This window comes from Anabrus simplex, chromosome 1 (assembly GCF_040414725.1).
Source record: "Anabrus simplex isolate iqAnaSimp1 chromosome 1, ASM4041472v1, whole genome shotgun sequence".
Taxonomy (NCBI): domain Eukaryota; kingdom Metazoa; phylum Arthropoda; class Insecta; order Orthoptera; family Tettigoniidae; genus Anabrus; species Anabrus simplex.
The window spans coordinates 891,217,406-891,244,155 of record NC_090265.1 but is presented as its reverse complement, the minus strand read 5'-3'; the positions used below and the strand labels follow the sequence as shown (position 1 = coordinate 891,244,155).

Below are 26,750 nucleotides of genomic sequence, written 5' to 3'. Positions count from 1 at the left end.
TGATGTTCAAATTTGTTCCCAACACGCCGCTCTCTAACCTCCGGTCTCTGAGTGACATTCTACCCGAGACAATAGATCCGGATAATATTAAAGATCTTTGGAAGAAGGCTAAAGCCAATCTTAAGGTATCTCATGAAAAGGTTAGGGAAAGGTATGATCGTGGACGGAGACCCACCACTTTGAAGGTAGGTGACCAGGTGATGGTCAAGAACTTTGTTCCCGCGGGCAAGCTTGCCCCCAGATTCCATGGGCCATGCATTATTCTGGATTTCCTTACGCCGGTTACCTTATTGTTAAGTAATCCAGCCACCGAGAGGATATTTAGAGTTCACCTGTCCCAGGTGAAACCGGTGTAATTTCTGTGTTAACTTGCTTCATATTATTTTGAAAGGAATATGAAGGTTATATTTTTTTTTGAGTTTCACTTTTAAGGCTTTCTGCCCCTTCTATAATATTTTGTCTTATATGTAAGCTTTTTGTAAAACCTTCCCCGATCCGTTAAACTGCCATTTTGTCCTTACCATGGCCATTACCACGCTCCCGTCTCCTGCTATACACACTGCGGCTTGATTACATTAAATGCCATGGACACCTGCACGCCGCTGACCCCTCAACCTCTTCACCAAGCCTGTGCCCTCAAAAAGATGATGGTCCAACACAATTCTGCCGCCTAGCTTTAATGTTTCAGTGCCCCCGCAGCCGCGCGGCGCCGTGCAGCAACTGGGGTAGAGGACGGGCCCCCTCTTCTCCAGCGAGGACGTCAGGTGCACGGCGAGCCGGAGCTCTCCTCCCGGCCAAGGCTGATGCGCGGCGCACGACCTGCTACTTGCCCGCAGCCTGTATATGTTCACCGCGGGCGCGGCGTGTTTCAACACCTCTGCTCCCCTCATAGTGCGGGCGAGCGGTATCTCAGGGTACTTGAGGGGTCCGAGCGGCCTCCTTTTGGACGCAAGCTGCAACGGCCGGTCTGGCCATTCAACTTAATCAACATCAACTACATGGACAGTTACGATAAGCAATGACTACACTTGGGAATTCAACAGCAATATTTGGCGGCAATTGCAAAATTTTTCTTCACCTCTAAGTATTAAAAGTTTATCTTCAGAAATTCAACTTCTACAAATATAAAGACTTTACTTCACCTGCAACAACAAAATTTTGAAACTGAATCAAACCAAATTAAGAAAATCTTATAAATGCTTCTGCAATCAATCTTCATATCCACAGCATAACTTGGACCTTGTTTCAAACAGATTTCATGTGTCACCCCTGGAGGCACTTTTGGGGGGGAGGTCTGTACCGGGCGGTACACCTCCACGCCGCTAATTTAAAATTTGCGGCAGTTGAAACTCCTCTGCTGGAGGAAGTCTGAACTTTATCTACGCTATTAATTCTCTACTTTCTCAGAAGATGTCACCACGTGGAAAATTTTGAGTTTTTGAACTGTGTCATTTTTGATGTGTTTTTGTTTCGCTTGAAGTAAGAAGTGTGAACTTTCTCTTCTAGAGGACACTACTGAAGATCAACAATAGTGCACCCTAGTGCGAAGTCAAAGAACTATTTTGTTGGAGATATTTTTATTTCAAATGTTTGTTCTTTGCTAAATTTTTTTCAGTCATTGGTTAAGTTGGCAATATTAACCCCTTCTTTCCCCTTGTTTTTAATCTAGCCTATCCCGAATTTCTTAAATTAATTTTCCACCAATTATGTGTTTCTTCTTAGTATTGTGCAGGGGGTTTATTGATGAACCAATAAAATCCTCGTGGGAGGGTGTTCTCATTCCCCTAACGCCTAGAACCTTCCGCGAGAGTATTTAAACTGCTGATTTTAGGGTCTCCGGGCCACTTCTGTTCCATCTTTCAGTGTATAAAGTACATAGCAGGAGGCGGGAAGCGCCTCTTTCCTCGGCAGCGGTCAACAACAAGGTAATGGCCAATTAATAACTTTTTTTCTTGGCTAGCTCAGCAGTTTAACTCTCGGGGCGGGTTCTAAGCGTTCCACCATGTAACCTTTTCCTAAATGTAACTACTCTTTCATATATTCTCTTTTAAAGCTACATACTGGGATAGAGAGTGCTAACCCTCTCGAGCTCCCACTCATATTGTTTTGAGGTGAACTTATTTTTCTCAACCTATTCTTCGTTAACGTAAAACAAATTGTTCTCTTCTTAAGTCACCTCTTTAGTATGGGATTAGCCCTTGTATTAACGGCCTAGTGCCAAGTAGGTCTTAATCAAAGTGTATTAGGAGTGCAAGTTCGCCTCCTCTCAAATTGTTACCTTAGAGGTCATTTAATTAACCTTCTTTTCATTTTATAGACCTCAGTAGATTGGGTATTTTACCCCTGTGTTTATGTCCGTTGAGGACAACTTGAAGGTGGAGTTTGGTGTGGCCTGGGAGAGGCTTAAATTTGAGAGCGAGTGGCTCTTTTGAAAATTGAGTGTTGTACGCCTCGTGGAGGCTTTTCAGTGTAATTTGGAGCAAGGGCTCCTAGGCATGAATGGGGTTTTCTGCCACTCTGTTGAAACTTGTGTTTGGGGGTAAAACTGAGCTGATTGCCCTAGCATTGTGAAATCAGGGCGCGAAGCCCAAATCCTGTAAATATTGTAACTATCCTTTGGACTTGCTACTTTGTACCTGCCATGCTTGTTATTTCTTTGTTTTGAAAAGAAAATATAACCTTGTTAAATTTTAAATTAACTTTACTTTAGTAGCTTGAGACCCGTTCACCACCCCGCACCTTCTTTCACGCATAACTACCACAAAAACTTGGTAACAAGTGGTAGCAGAGCGTGGTTGAATGGGTCTCAATTTAGCCCCTTTTGACGGCTAAACATTGTTTTGTTCCGAACTCTAACTATTTTCCCAGTTGCTGGAATTTTTTGAGTTTTTCAAAATTGTTCTGTCACCATGCCCGGCCCTCGCGATGTTCTCCATCTTAACTATTTGCGCAAGGAGGAGTTGATCTATGAATTGACTATTAGAAATGTACAATCTGGAGGCACGGTTGCAGTAGACACAAACAAGCTTAGAGAGTCCCTAGATTTGCCCATTTCCATCCCCAATTTGGGAGAGAAAGAAATTGACGACTCTCTTTCCACGATCACGGAGAATATTACTGGGCTAGCTTCTGTAGTTAGTTTTTTTGATGAAAATGATCCTTCTCCTAATCAAATTAAGCGTGTGCAAGCTAGGCTGTTTCATTTTTCAAATAGAGTCAACGATCTGTTGTCTCTAAAGTTGAATGACGTTCAGAAGAAGGAAGCTAGTACGCTGCTTGAAAATATGTCTGAATTATCTAGCAAGGTCACTCAATTGTTAACAGGGGAGGTTCCTCCCAAAAGCGATCTACCCACCACAGTGAATGTAGGTAGCGAGGAAGAGCCTCATAAGGGAGAAGTCAATAGGATAACCGTTGCTGCTCAAACTATCTCTGCCCCATTGGACAACGAATCTGAACGCCGTGCATCGTTGAGTAACATCCGTTCGGAATTAACTACCTTGCCATTGAAACCTTTACCTACTATGTCGCCCGGGTTTAGCAGCTTGCCTCATCCATTGGCAATGTTGCTCAGAGGCATCTCTAAGTTTTCGGTTAATACCACCAGTGAAGTAATTTCATTTTTAAGATTTCTTGTTGAATTTCAAGATCATGCCCTTGTGTTTTCTCTTTCTCCATGTCAAATTTTGCAAATCATCTATCCTTATGCAATTGGTATTCTTTCTGACAAAATAGTAAGAGCCATAGCCGAACAGTCATCTATTGAAGATTTTCATGCACACTTGCTTGCAAATTTTATTCCCGCCCGCGCGAGGTCTTCTCTGATTCAGAAGTACTATTATCGTGTACAGCGATTGGATGAGAACTTGGCTGATTTCATACAAGACATTAAGTTTTATACTAGGGTGTTTGCCCTTCATTTTCCTGAAGATCAGATTGTACAGGCTATTGTAGAAGGCATTTCACCATCTTATAGGTCATATTTGTGTTTCGCGGCGTGCCCGCAAACTTTCTCTGAACTTGAAGCGTTGGCCGTCTCAGCGGAAGGAGTGAGGTACGCTGACTCTTTGCGTGTGGCAAAAGAACCCCCTCCTTCGTTTAGTAATACTCGGCCTCCACCTCGCCGACCAGTCACACCCCGTAAATGTTATGCTTGCGGGTCGCCTGACCATCTTCGCAATAAATGTCCATTGGTCAAAACTAGTAGGGCAAATAATGGAGCTGGTTCAGCACAAGGCTGTTTTAAATGTGGGGCTTTCTCACATATCGCCAAGAATTGCCCAAACTCGATTAGCACCCCCTCCTGCTCAACTTCTGGTGCAAATTCTACCTATGCCAATAATAAAAAGTGACTAGTGGCTTCGGCTGAGTCGACTTATTCATCTTCCCGAGACTCAGCCCCTAGTAAACAGGTTGTAAATTCAGGGAACGAGCAATTTTCAAATTTATCTTTTGAAGGTCCCAAAGAGTGTCTTAGGATTGCGGCGGATTCCCCCGCACCGGTTCCTTTTCTTAAGATTGAGTTAAATAACGAGCCTATAACAGCTCTCTTAGATTCAGGCAGTGTTTGTTCGATTATTTCGGCTGAATGGTATTCTAAATTGAAGTCTGTTTGTAAACTCCCTGACTATGTCTCATCTCCTGTTCAATATGTTTCGGCTAATTCATCCCCATTAGAAATTCTAGGTTCCTTATTGGTCAAAATTCGTATTTTTAAATTCACATGGAAAGTTAAATTGTTTGTGGCCAAGCTCTTGTCTTGCCCCATTATATTGGGAGCGGACTTTATTTTTCACACTGGTCTTGTGCTCGATCTTCAGAGTAGGTCTTGCACTTTCAAATTTGCCTCTAATTGTAACATCCCTTTATTAAAGTGTAATTCTGCATCATGTTCTGCTATTTCGCCTACCCAGGATGAGATCTTGTTAGATCTTAGACATCTACCTGAGGAGCAGGCTGATAGTATTCGTAAGCTGTGTCAGTCGTTTCCAGAGGTGTTTTCTGATACTCTTGGTGTTACTGACCTGATCGAATACAAAATTGAGGTCACGGATTCGATTCCTGTCCGTTTTCCACCGTATAGGCTATCTCCACCTAAAATGAAGGCTCTGAAAGAAATTATCGATCAGATGTTGAAGGATGGTATTATTAGGCCCTCTAAGTCGGCGTATTCTTCGCCTATTTTTCTAGTTCCGAAACCCCAAGGAGGCTTCAGGCCTGTCATTGATTATAGGGCTCTCAATCGGAAGGTGGTGTTGCAATCTGTGCCCCTTCCTGACCTTCATTCTTGTTTTTCATGGTTTCGTAAGGCCAAGTTCTTTACTATCTTGGACTTGAATCAGGCCTATAATCAAATTCCCCTTGCCGAAGAGTCTAAACATCTTACAGCGTTTGCCACGGACTGGAACTTATACGAATACAACCGCGTGCCTTTCGGGCTCCCCACGGGAGCAGCTGTACTCACTAGGCTACTAGATAGGGTCTTCTCCGACATCAAATCTGAGTACTTATATCACTACTTGGATGATGTCGTCGTATTTTCAGAGACTTTTGAAGAGCATCTAGATCATCTGCGAGAAGTTCTCGATCGCCTTCGTAAGGCTGGGTTAACTGTTAAGTTGTCCAAGGTCGCCTTTGCTAAGCCCTCTATGTCTTTCCTAGGGCATATTGTGTCATCTGATGGTGTAGCCGTCGATCATTCTAGAACACAGGCCATCCGTGATTTTAAACCTCCCAAGGACATTAAAGGTATCGCCAGGTTCATTGGTATGGTGAATTTCTTCAGGAAGTTTATTCCTAACTTCGCTAATAGAGCGGCGCCCTTAAACCTTCTTCGTAGGAAAGGCATCAAATTTGAGTGGGGACCTTCTCAACAAGCCGCTTTCGAAGACCTTAAATTAGCGCTTTGTAATGCCCCTGTACTTGCTATGCCTGATTTCTCGAAGAAATTCATCGTCCAAACCGACGCGTCGTCGTCAGCAGTAGCGGCAGTCCTTCTTCAAGAGACTGAACTAGGGAGGCGACCCATCGCCTATGCATCTAGGACATTGTCGGCTCAAGAAGCCAAGTATTCCATATATGAGCTCGTAGGTTTGGCAGTCTTATTCGCCTTAGAGAAGTTCCGTCTCTATCTGGAACATGTTAAATTCGACCTGGAGACAGATAATCAAGCCTTAAGCTGGGTCTTAGGTAGGCCGCGTCGTACTGGTCGTATAGCCCGTTGGGCCATCCGTATTTCTGCCTTCCAATTCGATGTCAGGCATATCAGAGGTACCGAAAATGTTGTTGCTGATGGACTCAGTCGTATGTTTTCAAACGACGTTGAGATCCATGAACCGGTCGACCGTTCATCACCTCCCGAGTCCACACTATTTGATGTTAATGCCATCTTAACTGATGCCCCCATGCTCTTTAGGGATATCGAGAAATACCAACATGAAGATCCGACGCTGGCTCCGATAATGGAAACCCTTTCTTCTGGGGAACATGTTGTCCCTTATGTTCTGAGGAATGGTGTTTTATGTTGCCCATCGAGGCATGACAAGATGATGAAGGTTGTCGTTCCAGCTGTTCTCGTGCCTATGATCGTCAAATATTATCATGAGACCCCATTAGGAGGGCATCTTGGAATCTTTAAAACCCGTGAAAAGATTCGTGAAATGTTCATCTGGAAAGGTATGGACGGTGAAATCCGTGAACTAGTAAAGGCTTGTAAATCCTGTTTGATTAGTAAACCAACCATGTCCACCAAGGTAGGCCTTTTGTCTTCCCATCAAGCGTCACGCCCCATGGAACGCCTGTACATTGATTATGTAGGACCCTTCCCCCAGTCAAAGGGTAATGCTAACAAGTTCATCCTTGTATGCGTAGATGGTTTTACCAGATTTTCTTGGTTATTTCCGACTAAGCTGGCTACCGCTCAGTCTACCATTGCTTGCTTAAATTCTATTTTTGCTTCTTTTGGTCCGTGCCAATATATTGTATCTGATAATGCTAAGGCTTTTACATCTAATTTATTTCGTAAATTCTGTTTTGACTTATCCATCTCTCATGTAACTACTTCTGCTTATTGCCCTCAACCATCTCTGGCTGAACGGGTTAATCGTAATCTCAGGTCCGCACTTATTGCCTATCATCATGAAGATCATTCCAGGTGGGACACGTCCCTGCATTGGTTAGCTTTTGCTTTGAATTCGGCGGTTCATGAATCACATAAATTTACTCCAGCTTCTTTGATGTTCAAATTTGTTCCCAACACGCCGCTCTCTAACCTCCGGTCTCTGAGTGACATTCTACCCGAGACAATAGATCCGGATAATATTAAAGATCTTTGGAAGAAGGCTAAAGCCAATCTTAAGGTATCTCATGAAAAGGTTAGGGAAAGGTATGATCGTGGACGGAGACCCACCACTTTGAAGGTAGGTGACCAGGTGATGGTCAAGAACTTTGTTCCCGCGGGCAAGCTTGCCCCCAGATTCCATGGGCCATGCATTATTCTGGATTTCCTTACGCCGGTTACCTTATTGTTAAGTAATCCAGCCACCGAGAGGATATTTAGAGTTCACCTGTCCCAGGTGAAACCGGTGTAATTTCTGTGTTAACTTGCTTCATATTATTTTGAAAGGAATATGAAGGTTATATTTTTTTTTGAGTTTCACTTTTAAGGCTTTCTGCCCCTTCTATAATATTTTGTCTTATATGTAAGCTTTTTGTAAAACCTTCCCCGATCCGTTAAACTGCCATTTTGTCCTTACCATGGCCATTACCACGCTCCCGTCTCCTGCTATACACACTGCGGCTTGATTACATTAAATGCCATGGACACCTGCACGCCGCTGACCCCTCAACCTCTTCACCAAGCCTGTGCCCTCAAAAAGATGATGGTCCAACACAATTCTGCCGCCTAGCTTTAATGTTTCAGTGCCCCCGCAGCCGCGCGGCGCCGTGCAGCAACTGGGGTAGAGGACGGGCCCCCTCTTCTCCAGCGAGGACGTCAGGTGCACGGCGAGCCGGAGCTCTCCTCCCGGCCAAGGCTGATGCGCGGCGCACGACCTGCTACTTGCCCGCAGCCTGTATATGTTCACCGCGGGCGCGGCGTGTTTCAACACCTCTGCTCCCCTCATAGTGCGGGCGAGCGGTATCTCAGGGTACTTGAGGGGTCCGAGCGGCCTCCTTTTGGACGCAAGCTGCAACGGCCGGTCTGGCCATTCAACTTAATCAACATCAACTACATGGACAGTTACGATAAGCAATGACTACACTTGGGAATTCAACAGCAATATTTGGCGGCAATTGCAAAATTTTTCTTCACCTCTAAGTATTAAAAGTTTATCTTCAGAAATTCAACTTCTACAAATATAAAGACTTTACTTCACCTGCAACAACAAAATTTTGAAACTGAATCAAACCAAATTAAGAAAATCTTATAAATGCTTCTGCAATCAATCTTCATATCCACAGCATAACTTGGACCTTGTTTCAAACAGATTTCATGTGTCACCCCTGGAGGCACTTTTGGGGGGGAGGTCTGTACCGGGCGGTACACCTCCACGCCGCTAATTTAAAATTTGCGGCAGTTGAAACTCCTCTGCTGGAGGAAGTCTGAACTTTATCTACGCTATTAATTCTCTACTTTCTCAGAAGATGTCACCACGTGGAAAATTTTGAGTTTTTGAACTGTGTCATTTTTGATGTGTTTTTGTTTCGCTTGAAGTAAGAAGTGTGAACTTTCTCTTCTAGAGGACACTACTGAAGATCAACAATAGTGCACCCTAGTGCGAAGTCAAAGAACTATTTTGTTGGAGATATTTTTATTTCAAATGTTTGTTCTTTGCTAAATTTTTTTCAGTCATTGGTTAAGTTGGCAATATTAACCCCTTCTTTCCCCTTGTTTTTAATCTAGCCTATCCCGAATTTCTTAAATTAATTTTCCACCAATTATGTGTTTCTTCTTAGTATTGTGCAGGGGGTTTATTGATGAACCAATAAAATCCTCGTGGGAGGGTGTTCTCATTCCCCTAACGCCTAGAACCTTCCGCGAGAGTATTTAAACTGCTGATTTTAGGGTCTCCGGGCCACTTCTGTTCCATCTTTCAGTGTATAAAGTACATAGCAGGAGGCGGGAAGCGCCTCTTTCCTCGGCAGCGGTCAACAACAAGGTAATGGCCAATTAATAACTTTTTTTCTTGGCTAGCTCAGCAGTTTAACTCTCGGGGCGGGTTCTAAGCGTTCCACCATGTAACCTTTTCCTAAATGTAACTACTCTTTCATATATTCTCTTTTAAAGCTACATACTGGGATAGAGAGTGCTAACCCTCTCGAGCTCCCACTCATATTGTTTTGAGGTGAACTTATTTTTCTCAACCTATTCTTCGTTAACGTAAAACAAATTGTTCTCTTCTTAAGTCACCTCTTTAGTATGGGATTAGCCCTTGTATTAACGGCCTAGTGCCAAGTAGGTCTTAATCAAAGTGTATTAGGAGTGCAAGTTCGCCTCCTCTCAAATTGTTACCTTAGAGGTCATTTAATTAACCTTCTTTTCATTTTATAGACCTCAGTAGATTGGGTATTTTACCCCTGTGTTTATGTCCGTTGAGGACAACTTGAAGGTGGAGTTTGGTGTGGCCTGGGAGAGGCTTAAATTTGAGAGCGAGTGGCTCTTTTGAAAATTGAGTGTTGTACGCCTCGTGGAGGCTTTTCAGTGTAATTTGGAGCAAGGGCTCCTAGGCATGAATGGGGTTTTCTGCCACTCTGTTGAAACTTGTGTTTGGGGGTAAAACTGAGCTGATTGCCCTAGCATTGTGAAATCAGGGCGCGAAGCCCAAATCCTGTAAATATTGTAACTATCCTTTGGACTTGCTACTTTGTACCTGCCATGCTTGTTATTTCTTTGTTTTGAAAAGAAAATATAACCTTGTTAAATTTTAAATTAACTTTACTTTAGTAGCTTGAGACCCGTTCACCACCCCGCACCTTCTTTCACGCATAACTACCACAAAAACTCGGTAACAGTATTAATCGCAAGTAACATTGACCCATGGTGTTCCTCACCTTATGGTACCAATTGCAAGTAGTCTCATGGTTCTAATTCCACCATCCCTTGGTCGCCTCTTTTAGTCGCTTCTTACGACAGGCAGGGGATACCATGGGTGTATTCAGAAGTGCCCCCCATCCACAGGTGGGTGTAAAGGAGACAAAGGAAGCATATGTGAATAGGGAGATGAAATTATTACTATTTGCAGACAATACTGTGGTCTGGGAAACAAACAGCAAAGAAGTACATGAACAACTCGATACACTGAACGAGAAAATTGAAAGGTATGGTATGAAAATCAGTGCACAGAAAAGCAAAGCAATGGTGATGACAAGAGGAGAAAGACAAGGGAAAGACATTGTGAAAATTGGTGGTCACAGCCTTGAAATTGATAACAGTTTCGAATACCTCTTAGAGGGAGAATACTAGGCTGGACATGGAGATTAGGAAGAGGGTGCAACAGGGTAATGCAGAGTGTAAGAGACCTTGTCTGGAATAAAGAAATGTAAACGTACAAAATGTATTATGCACCCTTATTGACCTACACAGCTGAGACCTGGACAACCACAAGTAGGGAGGAGAGTAGAATTCATGCCAATGAAATGAAATACCTAAGAAGTATGATAGGAAAGACAAGGACAGACAGACAGACAGACAGACAGACAGACAGACAGACAGACAGACAGACAGACAGACAGACAGACAGACAGACAGACAGACAGACAGAGATGTTAGAAAGAAAGGGGGTCAGAATGGTGAAACCTAAAGGAGAGAACTGATAGGAGTAAACTAAGATGGTTTGGACATGTCAAGAGGATTGAGGAAAAAAGGAATATGAAAACGGATGATGGAGATGAAGTTCAAGGGAAAAGAGAGCGAGAGGGAGTTCTAGAACAAGGTGGAGTGACTCACTAACAGGCAAATGCTGCATTTTAGATGGAAAAGCCTCACAGCACTTTTTCTGTGATTGTAGATCTATATTTTAAGCATATTTTTGTGTAGTTTAAAGCATTTGAGTTAAAGGTTGTAAGTAAAATTTCATTTCTACAATGGTGACCTCACCAATAATTGCTACAAAGCCTTTATATCTAGCAACCTTGGCATACTTTATCAAGATTCTATAAAAATATGTTAATAATGTACTTTGAAAAAAAATTACATTTGTTCGTGGCGTCGACCTCTGTAGATCTTTTGCCACTACTTGCACCATGAACCTGCATGTAATTGTAATTGCGGAAGTGTAGTGTTGAACGTGAGGAAAGGAACGTTAAGGACGACACAAACACCCAGTCCCCAGGCCAGGGATATTAATCATTTACAATTAAAAATTCCATGACGGGCCGGGAATCGAACCCAGGGCTGCCGGGTGACAGGCGGAAGCATTGCCCCCTACACCGGGGGTCCAGACTAATACTGTAGTTTATCTTTATTGTGGTGTGTCTACTATATGTGCAACTACAGATATTTTGAGGATTTCTGAAATGTGTCTCAACACTAAATATAGGACCAGACCAGCTTTTAACTGCAACGAGAAGAGAGAGAGCTGGAGAAAGGCCTAACTCAGAGTAGGAGCTATTGGTACAAGAAATGAAAGACAGAACTTTCATCTGTGTATGTTACTAGGTAGAACTAAAACTACGCTACAATAGCAGAAACTAATATCATACAGGATTCCCTACTGAATGTAACAAAGAAAGAGAAAATGTTTTGTCCAAATTTGTCACTTATGAAAATATACAAATTTTACCTAAACACAAGAAAGAAAATTTTAAAAAAGAAATAGAAGTGTCACTATTCAAATCAGAGTTCATAATACCACCAGTCAGCAAGTATGAATACAATGACCATACCTAAACTACAAAGCAAGGCATTCATGAATACAAAATGCATTAACAAAGAGCAACAAAACACTTAAATATATGTTAGACACAAGACCCAATGAAAATTTCTTACCTCTCTAATGTAACGACTGTCAGTAGCTGCAGGGAATATTTGTGGTTTCAATTTAATTTTTCTGAAAATAAACCAAAAATATAGTCATTGTGCAAAGAAAAAGCATAATGTAAAATATTTCAGCTTAGAACTATGGCCAGAAAGGTTCTGTCAACTAAGGCTCAATATTTCTCTGATGACACACAGTAGTCTTTTCAAGTGCAATGATTTGAATCTTAGCTCAAAATATGAATAGGAAAAAAAAATCCCATCTATTTACCAAGTTCCTCGTCTTATCACTTTTCTTTCTCCTCTTGTAGTTCAGTAACGTCACCCATATTTTCCATTTATAACCAACTATTTTTCTTTGATAAAAAAAACACCTTAATTCTGTTATCTGGAAACTGTAAAGTAAAGTATTCCATACGTGAAATTTTAAAATTATTCAAGATATGAAACTAGTAATGATGTTAACTGCTACAAACCTCAAATGATATGTGTTGAGAAAGTCTCTGTCTGACTTAATGATCAGCAGTCACGGAATTATTCTAAATTATTCTAAATTTCTGCAAGTTATTTTTGATTTTTAAGCTATTAAGAAAGAAGTGGCCGTTTGATATGCAAAGGGGGGTCAGTAATGTTTGATCTACTCTGATGACATTTTTTAAAAGTTGCTAAACACTGTTTTTGGTTTTTACTATCTGTTTTACATCGCACCAACACAGATAGGTCTTACGGCGACGATGGGATAAGAAAGCGCTAGGAGTGGAAATGGGAAACCATGGAAAACCATCTTCAGGGGCTGTTGACAGTGGGGCTCGAACCCACTATCTCCCGAACACAAGCTCACAGCTGTGCGCCCCTATCTGTATTGCCAACTTACTCTGTAACGGGTGACTCGTGGTCATTGGTTAGTAGTACTTTCTCCTAGCTGTTCTGTACAATAAATCCTTGGCACAGCAATAGTCTAGACCAGGGATGGCGAACCTTTTCCAACAAGTGTGCCATTTTAAGTCTGGTTTATTATTCTCAACTGTTGACTGTGCCACTTGTTATTTTCCTTTAAGGAAAGACTACAACCTACAACCCCCCACGACTTCCTTCCCAAATTCCCAATAATGCTGCAACATATGTTATTATTTAATTTATTTACTGATTTATTTATTTATTAGATATATATCTTGTAAATACATTTGACTGCATGTTCCGTGGTCGTATTTTGCAAATACTGCAAATAATACTTTTCTAATTATGTGAGTTTTGAGAATACCTATTATTATTTGTATATAAATCAATAATAAGCTCCCATTGTAACACACTTCGTCATAACATATTATCACCGGGTGAGTTGGTTCAAGCCCCACTGTTGGCAGCCCCGAAGATGGTTTTCCGTGCTTTCCCATTTTCACACCAGGCAAATGCTGGGGCTGTATTTCAATTAAGGCCACGACGGTTTCCTTCCAACTCGTAAGCCTTTCCTATCCCATCGTCGCCGTGAGACCTATATCTGTGTCGGTGCGACGTAAAACAAATTGTAAAAAGATAAATATTATTAGATATAATGGTCAAAAATACTAAAATGCTCAACAATATCATTTCTACCTCATCACATTTCCGCAAAGAAATAAAAACAACTATCCTTGCTTGTAAGGTCACATCCATGCTTTCATCAAAACATACTGCATACATCTGGGAGTTATCCAAATTATTTTTCAACTGCTCCGAAACTTCTTCACTCATTCTTATTATTTTGTCCTTGACAATAGTGCATCTGGCTGGCATTCCTTTCATTCTGTTGCCATATTGCACGTCCGGATGGAACTAGTATTTAGATTTTCGATATTTATTTCTTACACATGAAACACTAAAAGATATGTATTGTCTGTGGTACAAGACATATATTAAAACATTACTATGTTCATGTGGCGTGCCACCGAAATCGTGTTCGCGTGTCACCTAGTGACACGCGTGGCATAGGTTCGCCATCCCTGGTCTAGACTGTGCAGAGAACAGCATGTCATTGCTATATACTAGGAAGTCATAGCCATAGCTTCAGTCCAGCACCAGAGTCTTGGAGAGAGTGGGCCCTTGAGAACACTGAGCCCAGTTCTCGATAAAACATTCAGAGCCAGAAGCCCAATTTGACCACAGCCTACAAGGTAGAAAAATTTCCTCTATATTCTTCAAGATGCTAGCCATGAAATACTAAGCTGTTATTCCCTTTATTGTCAGAAAGCAACTCTGGGTTCATTCTAGTACCTCCGCACATTTCTTTACACAGCCTCAATGACATCATCCACCACTGTTATAAACAATAAAAGTGGTAGTGAACTTAGCCCAGTTTCAATTTCAAAATATTCTGTTTTACCTACTTCCATCCTGACACACCTGCATCATTTAAAATATACTACTTTTATAATATTTTATTTCCTTTCCTATACCTTCAGGTGTGGCTTAATTTGTACCATAAGCTAAATAAATAATACCTTCTAGCATTAGACTTCCACTATCATATGCCTTTTCTGTTTCAATCAAGATCAAAATCATATCCTTCCTACACTCCCAATGGTTTTCTGTATTCTATTTTGGAAGAAAAACTAACACACTCCACTGCCAATTTTTGTGTTCTGAAAGTAAATCGTTTCTCATGTACATAGACTGTTTGTGAAGCCATGGCAACTGTGTTCGTTAGTCAGATGTGGCAGCATGATAAGGCAGGTATTTATGTTGGAAACCCTGTGGTACACGTTACTGAAAGCCACCAACAGATCATACCTATGGAGAGGGGTGGCTAGGCAGAAGTGCCCGACACAGTCACTGTGTGTCCGGCCATACTCCACGATAGATGTAAGTTAAGTCGAACAGCGGTCAGATGTGAAAAATGCAGTTCTCCATGGCATAAACACGCATCAGTATCATGCAGAGCTACAAGAAATCATGTACGACATTGCCATATATTGTAGAACTGTTGTACATTGGGTGGCAGCCTTCCAATGTGGCCATGCGGTTATCGAGGACCAGGTGTGCAGTGAATACCCCGCCTCTGCCCATACAGATGAGTCCGTGGTCATTATCGAAAAGTGCTTAACAGAAGATTAACACAGGATTATGTTGTAATATTCTACACATGTCTGGATCGACTGTGTTTCATGTTTTATGACAGGATTTGCAGTTACACAAGGAGTGTTCAAAGTGGGTGCCACATCAGTAAACAGAAGTGGGCATAAGAGACCTGCCCTATACAAACTGAGTGATTTCTGTGCAAAGGAAACGACATGTTCAATTGCATTATTGCAACTCATGAAATCTGGGTGCAAGTGTACAAAGAGAACTGAAATGTCAGCCGAATAGGGTCACCTGATGTCATCACGACAACACACTGTATGGCAGAATCTATCGTTCAAGGTGGCCATGCCTCTATTTTAACATATGACAGCCAAGGTGTTTTTGAGGGCCACATCATCAATACCCAGTAATCTGCACATTCTTGCAGGGCCATCTGCATCGTACACTTTGTCAGAAAGGTCCAGTACTACTGGACAACGTCATACTCTTCCGTAATAACACTGAAACCCATATTATGACGATCTTCTACAGCAGTGGGCGTGGACAGTCTTAGAATAACCTCCCTATTTGTCAGGTCTCAGTCCATACTAACTTTTCTGAACCCTGTATCGTTTCCATTGTGCAACTTCTTCAATAAATGTGCATATTGACTGAATATCATCAGTTGTGCTGTAGTCTATTCTGAATCCTACTTTGAACAAGTTTATAGAGGTCAAATTTCTGAGAGAGTCTGTTTACGATTTTAGTCAACAGTTTATATAGTATATAGTAACCGTAATGGTTAGCACAATTAACTGCTGTTCTCGGGGCCTGAGTTTGATTCCCGGTACTCCCAGAGATTTAAGAATGGCAGGAAGGTTGATATGTGGTAAAATGGTACATGCAGCTCACCTCAATTTGGGGGTGTGCCTAATAAAGAGCTGCTCCACCTCAGGATGAAGAAACTAGTTTACTTTATTTGTCATGGTGACAAATTTGTCATGGTGACAAGAGAGCTGTATTTTGAAAGATGTTGTGTATCACTTTATTTTATTTTGGAAAACCACAAGAAACGACATTAAAGTACGTTACTGAAAGACAAGAGCCATCATTTTCAACTTGATTTTGTAAAATATGTTCATTTGTTCTGATTTGAAAAATTGACTGAGTGTGACATTTAAAATTATCATTTTGGATGAGGACAAGAAGAACTTCAGAAATTTTGTTACAATTTGGGAATATGAACCCCATAAATAATTCAAGTAACTTGAAATTGTGCGTATAAGATATTGGTTATTGTGTAAAATTTTATAATGTAAATAACTGTTTAATTAGCATTTGGAGCATTTAAGGTAATCACTTTTGTGGCAGGGTGTAGCTGCACGTGCCTGTGTTGGTAAGATGCTTCTAGTGATTTTCTGTTGCATCAGAAATGAAGTTTCTGGAAGTTGTGAAGACCTTCCTCATCAAAAAATTTCAGAGCCTTTATTGGCTAGAATAACGCGATTTCTTATTGGTGAATATAAGAGCCTTGAGTGTAATTCTCGTGCGCTAATTGGTTATCTCTTGATTGCCCCATTTCTGGCTTCTGGCGACTTGGCCAGGGCCAAGTTTGTTTCCGTCGTCTGATTTGTGACCAGGGAAGGAAGCAGAGGTCCCCTCCGTCTGTCCTGTGATGGGACTACGGGCCATCTGAGGTGAGCACTGTTTGGTTCATGTTTTGGATTTTAACTTTTAAATGTAAATTCTTAATTTAAATTTTTTGTGCGCCGGAGTTTGCCTGGGGTATCTTCAATTCGCCAATTTTAACTTCAAATGACAGCCCTTGTGGCTAGTCATAACCCCTTATTTTTGGAGGTAATTCCCTTTTCTTGATTTGAACATTCTAAACTAATGAACATGTCACTTTGTTTTCACGTCTCTTAAGTCGTATGTTATTTGTTATTTCCCTCAGGGGATGCCACCAGTAGCTCCGTACCAATTTAGCGAACGTTAGGTAAAGCTATGCGCCTTTTACTGAAGTGTTTTAGGAAAGGCAGCAACTTGACTTTCCCCTTCGTTAAATTTTATTGTTTTGCTGCTATCTGTCATCAATAAATGTTTCAACTGGCTCCTTCCATAATTTCATGTTATAATTTCCACACTGATTTCTATTTTTTTTTAAATTTAAATACCCTGCCATTGCCTATAATTCAATAATTGATTGTCACCTTTTGGTAAACATTGTTTCAAGAAGTAAGGTAGAAATGTTTTTCGTAACGAGTGTGCACTAGCACATAATCGTTGTATGTTGTTTTGACTGTAAATTAATTTGTTTTGTATTTTAACTTGAACTAATGATCAGTAAATTTGAGTGTTCAGAAAGGGATCACCGTTAATCTTGTTTTCCTCGCAAAAAACTACCTTTCACAGACCTTGTAAAGCTCCCAGTTGGCTTCTCATCTCCTTTCTTTTAGTCATATTGGTTAACCTGGTATTTATATCTTGATGCTGTTTATGCAGTCTTTATCGTGTGTGAGAGTTTTATTTAACTTTATTAAATCTCATGAAGTTTAAATTTTCTTTATTATATTTATTATTATTACTCTTATTTTGATGCGGTTAAATCCATAGCAGTTATATAATTTAAGAAATATTCAGAGTTGTTGCTATTAATATAGCAGGCAAGATGATTAACAAAGTGATAGTTTAATATCTTCTAACCCTGGCCAATGGAGGTAACTTTTGGAGAGAAGTAGGTTTAAAACATGATAAAAACAATACAATCATAACGATTGTTTTACTCGTCAACTTACCTGACAAATAATCATGTTATTGAGTTTATGTCCCACTAAATACTTTTACGATTTTCGGAGATGCCAAATAAGACATTCCATACGTTATTAAAAAAGTGGAGGCAATGAATGTATGAAATGAAACATTATATAATAAAACTCTGTACGTACACATCTTAAGATGTCCATAAATGTGGTAAGCTTTTCCTGTTATTTACTTTTTTTGTTGTTGTTGTTGTTGTTGCAGAACTTCTGGCCACATCTAGGTAGTTCAGCATACCTAACCTAAACAATGCGGTTTCTCTTATCCCGATTACAGTCATTCAGGTAAATTCTGATGTGATAAATGTAAAGGACAAGCATGAAATATACTTAAAAATAAAGGTATTGCTTTCAACAGCCACAGTTATCGAAAGAATGCTTCCAGTCGCTATGTATTACATTTGGAATTACAACTCATAACATATGCTAGCGATCAGCTGGTGGGTTGGTACACTTTCTACAGCACGGCTTTATTTCGAAGGGGTGGCTCCTGCTACACACACAGTACACCAATTGGGAATAACACAGACCATTTCCAGAAACCATTTATGAATGGATTCTCACTGTTTGGACTCTATAGTCGGGAACAAAACTATTTTTAAAAGTTTCAAAAAGACGGGATCTCAAATGCTCTCTATGGCAATGAAGACGGCATCATTTGGGATGATGACACACCAGTAGCAGGGAAGTTAGCGGCACAAGGCGACGATAATTCAAATGAAAGGAGTCATTAGGTTTACTGTGTGGTAGACCTACTGCTCAAAAGACAAGAGACCAATAACTGGCTATTAAGTTCTTTTGTACTAATACGCATAAAATGATAAATAAAACTGTATGCCCCAACCCTTGGCCCTTTTCTCTACGGGGTGGAGTATGCAGTGAGACAAATCTTTATAGTGAGCCTTTACAAATGGATGCCCTTCCTGACGTCAACTTCATGACAGGAGTTTTTTTTTTTTTTTTTTTTTTTTTTTTTGCTATGGGCTTTACGTTGCACCGACACAGATAGGTCTTATGGAGACGATGGGATAGGAAAGGCCTAGGAGTTGGAAGGAAGCGGCCGTGGCCTTAATTAAGGTACAGCCCCAGCATTTGCCTGGTGTGAAAATGGGAAACCACGGAAAACCATTATGAGAGGAGTTAATGAGAAGAAAGTACTGACTTGATATAAGAGTAACTAAAACTGACTATATTTGCTTCATATGTAGGCCTAAAAGTCATGTGTATTTATTGTCTTGTTTTTAAAATTTAGAAATGCTGCCTTCCAACAAAGGTAATTTGTAATTCTTCGTAGCCAGAAGTCACTGGACAAAATGGGAGACCATCACAAATTGGAACCCCACTTACTTCTGCAGCTATAAAAACTGTAAGAAAGGGGGTTCTAATACGCTAGTTAGTTGTTTCTTTTTCAAGTATAATGCTGATTCCACATGTTTTCTTTCCCAGGTAGTTTATAATTTTATTACTCAAAATTAGTTTTGGCATACTGAAGACTGTAAAAGTTTATTTTTTTAAATATAAAAATGTTGTAGGTATGTTATGGAAGAATTAGAGAAATTCCACCAGAGCTTCTGTCAGTCAAGGATAGGCCTGTAAATGAGTATGGTGAGTTTCTCTCATTGGTTGGCCGGTAGGCACACCCAGCTTATCTGCCTCCCGTTGACTCATCACTTCCCGTTACACAGCACAGCATGGGAATGCCCGCACTTCGCAGTTCAGGTCCGTGCTCAGAACGTGTATCAAGTGTTGATCTGTTGCTCCAACTGTTCTCGTGTTGTGAAGTGTTACTTCGGGGTATTTTTCTCATAATGCCTCCACATGTGTAACTGGTAGAGGAAAGGGTATTTATGTATGATAATTATGCGAGAACAGAGTCTTCCAGGAAAGTCGATAGCCATTTGTAACATAATTTTCCGGTGTACGCCCTCCACATAGAGACACTTAAACAAATTGAAAGGCACTGGTTCTTTACTTGATAAGAAGTGAAGTGTTAAAAAAGGTGTACTTAACGAGGAAAAAGTAAATGAAATCACCGACAGATTAAAACATACGCCTACAAAATCCCGAGGACAACTTGGACAAGAAGCCATGTTTTGAAGAGCTCAGCATGGTGGGCTACAAAAATGTTAAAATTGAAATGATAGAAGGTAACTATGGTACACAATCTGCATCCACGTGATCATAAGCGGCTATGTTTTTGTAATTGGATGTTGCGAAACGTACATGATGAAATAATTGATAATTGATGCTTAATATTTTTCTCTGATGAAGCATGGTTCCATTTACATGGGTATGTTTCGACGCAGAATAACAGATACTGGAGTACTGAAAACCGCCATCGCATATACGAAATTCCTCCACATGACAAACAGATTGAAGTTTGGTGTGCAGTGAATGGATACAGAATCATAGGACCTATCTTTTTTTTTTTTTTTCAGGGCACAATTAATGAACGAAGATACAGTGATAATATACTCAAACAATTTTTTGACAAACTAACTGACACTGACTGTCGAAATGGATGTTTTCAGCAAGACTCTGCCACCATGGATACAGCTAATGACACATTAAACTTAACTGAGGAAATTTTTGAAAACCGTGTTATTAGTACGGACTTATGGCCATCATGGTCTCCAGATTTAACTGTTTGTGACTTTTATTTATGGGGGAGCTTAAAAAATAAAGTGTATCAAGAAACCCTCACACATTAGATGAACTGAAAGAACAAGTCCAGAGAGAAATAGCCTCAATTACAGAAGACAAATTTATACATGTGAATCAGAGTTTCCTAAGATGATGCCAGAAATGTGTGGATGCAGGAGGAGAACATTTCCAATATCTCCTGTTATAATTTTAATTGAAGCATTGCCCCAGAGGAGTGCGACAGGCTTCGACAGCCGGCACAATTCCTATTCTAGCCGCTAGATGGGGGCTTCATTAATTCCATTCCTGACCCGGTCAAATGACTGGAAACAGGCCGTGGATCTCACGTCGTACACAGATAAAGTGAGCAAAGTGCTGTCCTTGTTGCTAACCAGCAAGCAAAACTGAACATTCCTCAGGCTATTGGCTTTCTCCCCAAGGTGCAACTTATCCTGCAAGGTTCAGGAATTCAAGGCCTTTTCCCATTCTCACGCAACTTTGGCGAGGGCTCTACCTGAGGAGGAAATAGTGTTCCTTTCACAAAGGATGACAACATTTTCAGGGCTAGGAAAAATGTGATTGTACTAAGCAGTAACAGCAAAAATTCGTGATGCAATAAGTGAGGTATTTTTATATAGATTTAATACGATGAGAATCAGGACTTCAAATTTACGACATGCTAAGCAGGAAAATTTGTTAATGAGGAATGCACTAACGAGGTTTCACTGTATTACCAACAAAAAAATATTTACTATCTTAGGCTTGAACTTATATTAAATACCTCTAGACTACTCTCCAAATAGAAGTTATGGGTTATGTGAATTCACCAAAGTTTAATTTGTGTTCACTCTCTGCTCTCAAATAATGCAGCATTTGGCTTATTCTGTATTTTCTGATATTAAGTACAACTTTGTATTACCATACACTGATGATCTGCTTATATCTGTGGTACTAAGGCAGAACCCATATGAAAAGAAAAAAAAAAAATGCTTTTAATGCCAATATGGTAGATTTTATTGACTTATTTTATTTATTCCTGAATTATATTTGTGGTGAAATTAGGGCTCTCTTACACTTAACCACTTTAAACAACAAAATTTAAAAATGTAAGCATAAAAGAAAGATACAGTAATTCTACAAAAAATAATACTACAGACAGATACGCTAAGACTAGGTTACAAATCAGTAGGGCAATTATATTATTATTATTATTATTATTATTATTATTATTATACAGGTCAGGTCAGGTCCATCCTGCTACCATATGCGACAGTAGACGTACTACCTGTGATTGTCTGGCCAAGAGTTGGGCGGCCATTACCAAACCTGACAAACTAAGGGAGAACCAATGGCTATAGGCAGAAGAGTTCACCCTTAGGAGACTTGTTGCAGCCTTTGTGTAGGAAATGACACATAAATTCAACAGGAAGCTGCTGCCTTGCAGATGTGGCACGGAAGTGCTAAAGGCTAAGGGAGATAACCCTGACAGAAAATTTTCTCTAATGTTAGGCCTAGCAAGTTAATTGGAGAGTAATTGCAATCGCTTTCAAGAAAAATATCAGCCTCGGATCGAAGCAACTCAAGACAATGACAACAGCTAGGTACGTATGACTGCTTACAGCCTGAAGCTTCACCAGTTACAAAACCCAAATCAAGACCCAGTTGCCGGATTGCAACCTTGAATATTCTAACACAAACAAATAAAGCTGAAGAAGTAGTTGATATGATGGAAAGGAGGAAAATTCTTGTCATGGAGTTGAGTGAAACCAAATGGAAGGCAACAGGAATAACGCACCTCCATCTAGACTATAAACTATACTGGTCTGGAAAAAACTTGGAGTCAAGAAATAGAGTGGGCTTTTTACTTCAAAAAAAATATTTATGTTTGTAGCCAGACTGAATTTGTCAGTGACAGAATAATTAAATTAAAGTGTTAGTAAATTGGAATGGAGACAAATATCATATAATCCAGGTCTATGCTTCACAATCAGGATGTTCAAATGAAGAAAAAGAAGCCTTCCTGCCCAACTTGGAAGAACATATGGATTTTGAACATTTGGTAGTAATGGGAGATTTTAATGCTCAGGTTGGATCAGACTGGGTTATGAATCCTCCCTGGGTCCTCATGGAATGGGGAATAGGATGACAGAGGGCGAACATCTTCTAGATCTTTTTTCAGGAACAATATGGTTGTAAGTAACACTTGCTTCAGTCTGGCCCTGCAGTGTAAGGGGCAACGTATCTGCCTGTCACCCGGCGGCCCCGACTGGGTCAGGGGTTTTTAATTGTAAATGATTAATATCCCTAGCCTGGGGAATGGGTGTTTGTGTTGTCCTTAACGTTCCTTTCCTCACATTTAACACTCTACACTTCCTCCATTCCAATTACACGCAGGTTCATATCACATGGTGCAAGTAGGGGCAAAAGATCTCTATAGGTCAACGCCCTGAACAAATAGCATTAAAAAATAAATAAAAAAAAACTTGGTTAAAGAAAAAGGATATGCATAAGATCACAAGATATAGTTGGGATGATCAATATGGAACTGTGATTGATTATATACTCGCCGACCAAGAAGTTTGGAAGATTGTCAATGATGTCAAAGTAATTCCTAGTGAAAATTTGGATGGAGACCACAGGCTGTTGGTTGCAGATAACACAAAGAGAAGACCTAAAGTCTGGACAAAAGAACACCAAAAATAAAAACTTGGAGACTTTCTGAACCGAGGATGAAGAAAATGTTTCGAGAAAATGTTTGGAAGATGTTACCAAAAGAAGATCTGAGATCTGCAAATGAGGAATAGGATAACCTGAGGAGAATACTGGTGAAGACAGCTGAGAGAGTATTTGGAAGGCAGAGCCAAATAAGAAAATCCAAAGAAATAGCATGGTGGAATGAGGATGTAAAAGTTAGAAATGGCATAAGAAGAGCTTTGTACCGTACCACAAAGCGAGGAAATCCAAGTAAAATCGAGGATAAACCATCATTTTATAGAGAAAAAGATTACACGTCAAAAGAATAATCGACATTGAGAAACGGAAATGCAAAGATCATCTTGCCAATGGAATAGGGCAAGACAAACATAAGTAGCTCCTCTATAGCATTGTTAAAAACAAAAGAAATTATAATAGTACTATCAACACAGTAGAGCTTCCAAACGGAGAGGTAACTAGAAAGGAAAATGAAATATTACAGGAGTTCAGTTTGACAATTCATAAAGGGTGGATAGATAATGTACCACAAACAAAGGCAGAGTGTAAAGTTTTTGTCTACATTAGGTTCATAGATGATGGAGTCCAGTTCGGGTAATAAAATTAATTTCAAGTGGGATTCGAACCCACTATCTCCCGGATGCAAGCTCACAGCCACGCGCCCCTAAATGCACGGCCAACTCGCCCGGTTGCAATGATTTCTGGACCTGGAAAAGTCAAAATCTATAAGGACAGTTCAAGAAGCATGTGGACTCAAGACACAATTTGGTGGATGAAGAGTTCTTATTTTGGCTGTCCTTCTTTCACACAATAATGCCTCGAGGATATTTTGTACTCCCAGTTACAAGCATGATCGACAGATACAATCAAAATAGGAAATGAAGTTGGCATTTTTATGAAGACTGTCGCTTCAGTCAGGGATTCTGTCAATAAAATAGCAAATGAAGTTTCTTCTGAAATGCCACAAAGTAAAAGACGCAGAACGGAATCTTACAGCTAAGGATGTTTGTGACCTTCACTGAGGAGCTAGATTTGAGTCTGTTTCTTATTTAGAGGTTGCAAATTTATTAGATTTGATGAATTTGAGCGAATATTCAAAACAGTTCCCTGTCAAAGGAGTTAACACCATGTGTGACTTATACAGACTCCCAGAAAAGAAGAGACTAACGAGAGCTTAGCATTCTGTATAAAAGAACTGATTTCAGAGAAATTGACAGTGCAGTTCCTTTGCTTCAACTGATCCTGAAGAATAAACTGCAAGATACCTTCACCCAAATAACAGAATTGCTCACGATTTTGATTACGATTCCAATGACCACTTCAGAACCACGAAGATGCTTTTCGAATCTTAAAAGGATTAAAACGTTTCTGTGAAATACCATGTGTCAGGAACGGCTGAATGCATTAGCAATGCTATCAATTGAGAAAAAGCTTATTTCAGGAATAAAGAACTTAACCAAAAGGTGATCAACAAGTCTTGCAAAAAAAGGATGGACTTCGTATTTCACCATTAGGTGAATAAAAACTATTTCTCAAATGAATTATTTGTTTCATAGAAGTATTCATCTGCTTGCAAATTAATGTTGTTTGTATTTGTTCCATGTTATTAATTGTGAGAAAAGCTGTTAAAATGATCTATTATTATTATTATTATTATTATTATTATTATTATTATTATTATTATTAACAGGTCTGAAGTGAGAGTGGTTCATCATGACAATATGCAGTTTTAAAATAGTGTATTTTGTAGCACATAGGTCGCCACTGTCACCGGTCAACCAACCATTTTACAACCTACTCGGACTGAAAACAAAAATAACCTTTATAGGACCACCAGTAACGTCAGTTTTCTATAACAATAAATGCCATGAAATGCTACAAAAATGCTGATACAGTTGAACCTGCCCTAATGGACATTTTTATTCAGCGGACACCTCTCTATAAGGACATTTTTTTCATGAAACCAATTTTATTTTACGTAAGTCACATGTTAAAGCCTCGTTTAAGCAGACACCTCGAATTCGGGACAGCAGACATCGCCATTAGCCTCGTCAACTTGTCTTAAGCGGACACTTTACATGTTTATCATCAAGTTTATACAAGGAGTATTTTATTATACCACATATTCAATACAATCCACTGTTGCATGGTTAAATAAACATAGAAACTACCAAATCTTAAGTTACATGTTTTGCCCCTTCTTTTACTGGGCATCATCAGGCTTACTTAATCTTAAAATAAACACTGGTCTGAGGACCTTATCCAATTCTTATAAACTATGCTGTTAAATGCTTAATAATATTATATATTTTTTTTTGCAACTTGCTGTACGTTGCACCAACACAGATAGGTCTTATGGCGTCGATGGTACAGGAAAGGGCTAGGAGTGGGAAGGAAGCGCCCATGGCCTTAATTAAGGTACAGCCCCATCATTTGCTTGGTGTGAAATAGGGAAACCACAGAAAACCATCTTCAGGGCTGCCAACAGTGGGGTTCGAACCCACTATCTCCTGAATACTGGATACTAGCCGCACTTAAGCAACTGCAGCTATCGAGCTTGGTAAATGCTTGATAATATTGACACTGTGGTTTCTTATATTTAGAACTAGCTGTAGTACCCGGCGTTGCCCGGATAGTTTCTGAATATTTACCTTTAAGATTTGCATTACCAGTTAGTTACCGTATGTGTGATGTGAATTTTTATAGAATTTCTTTTTGACTTGCAGATTGATATGTTATGATCTATTATGTAGTTTTAGAATTATTTAGATGCGTTTGATTTCAAGTTTTAGATAATTTAATTTTCGAGTAAAACTTCGTCCTTATGGAAGCTCGAATCGACTGGGAAGTATTTGATCCTGTCAAAAATTAATAAGTGATAACTATATGTATTTAGCCGTCGCACTATAGATACGATGTACAGGATTTCAACCGTCAATGAGACTGTCCCCCTCTTGCCCCCCACCACTAAGAGATAAAAAATCTGGATTGTCACCATTCATCTCAGTGACCCAAAAAACTATAGATTCGACACTGTTTTTGATTATTTTTATATCTCACTCCTCCCTCACCCACACCTCAAAGGGGGCTGAACATGAATTTTAAAAAATTCAGAGTGTCACTAATAATTTCAGCGACCACGAAAACTATGAATTCGATAATATTCTAGATTATTTTTATACCGCCCCCCTTGCCCCCTGCCCATAAGGGTGCTAGGGGTGTCTTACCCTGTTTGTCTCCTGATACTAATTGATAAGTGTACCAAGTTTGGTGAAATTGCTCCAGTGGTTTAGGAGGAGATGTGTCATTAACACCCCCCCACACACCCACATACATCAATTTTTATATATAGTAAGAAGAAGAAAATATTTTTTTATATAGTTTTTCGATTAATTTTATATCTAGCCCCCTTCGCTCCCCACTTGAACTTGCAAAAAATCCGGAGTATTACTATTCATCTCAAAGACCCTGAAATCTATGGATTCGAAACTGTTTTTAATTATTTCTATATCTCACCCCCCCCCCCCCCTCCCTTTGCTCCCCACCTAAAAGGGGGCTGGACTTGGACT

General features: G+C 40.0%; 1 protein-coding gene across 1 annotated transcript in view; it reads right to left on the bottom strand.

The window, feature by feature from the left end:
- The window catches only part of LOC136857707 (aminoacylase-1A), a 179,614-nt gene that overhangs the window by 33,542 nt on the left and 119,322 nt on the right, over positions 1 to 26,750 (bottom strand). Inside the window, exon 7 of the mRNA XM_067136573.2 lies at positions 11,987 to 12,047. Coding sequence (XP_066992674.2) covers positions 11,987 to 12,047 — 61 coding nt within the window. The remainder of the gene's footprint in view (positions 1 to 11,986; positions 12,048 to 26,750) is intronic.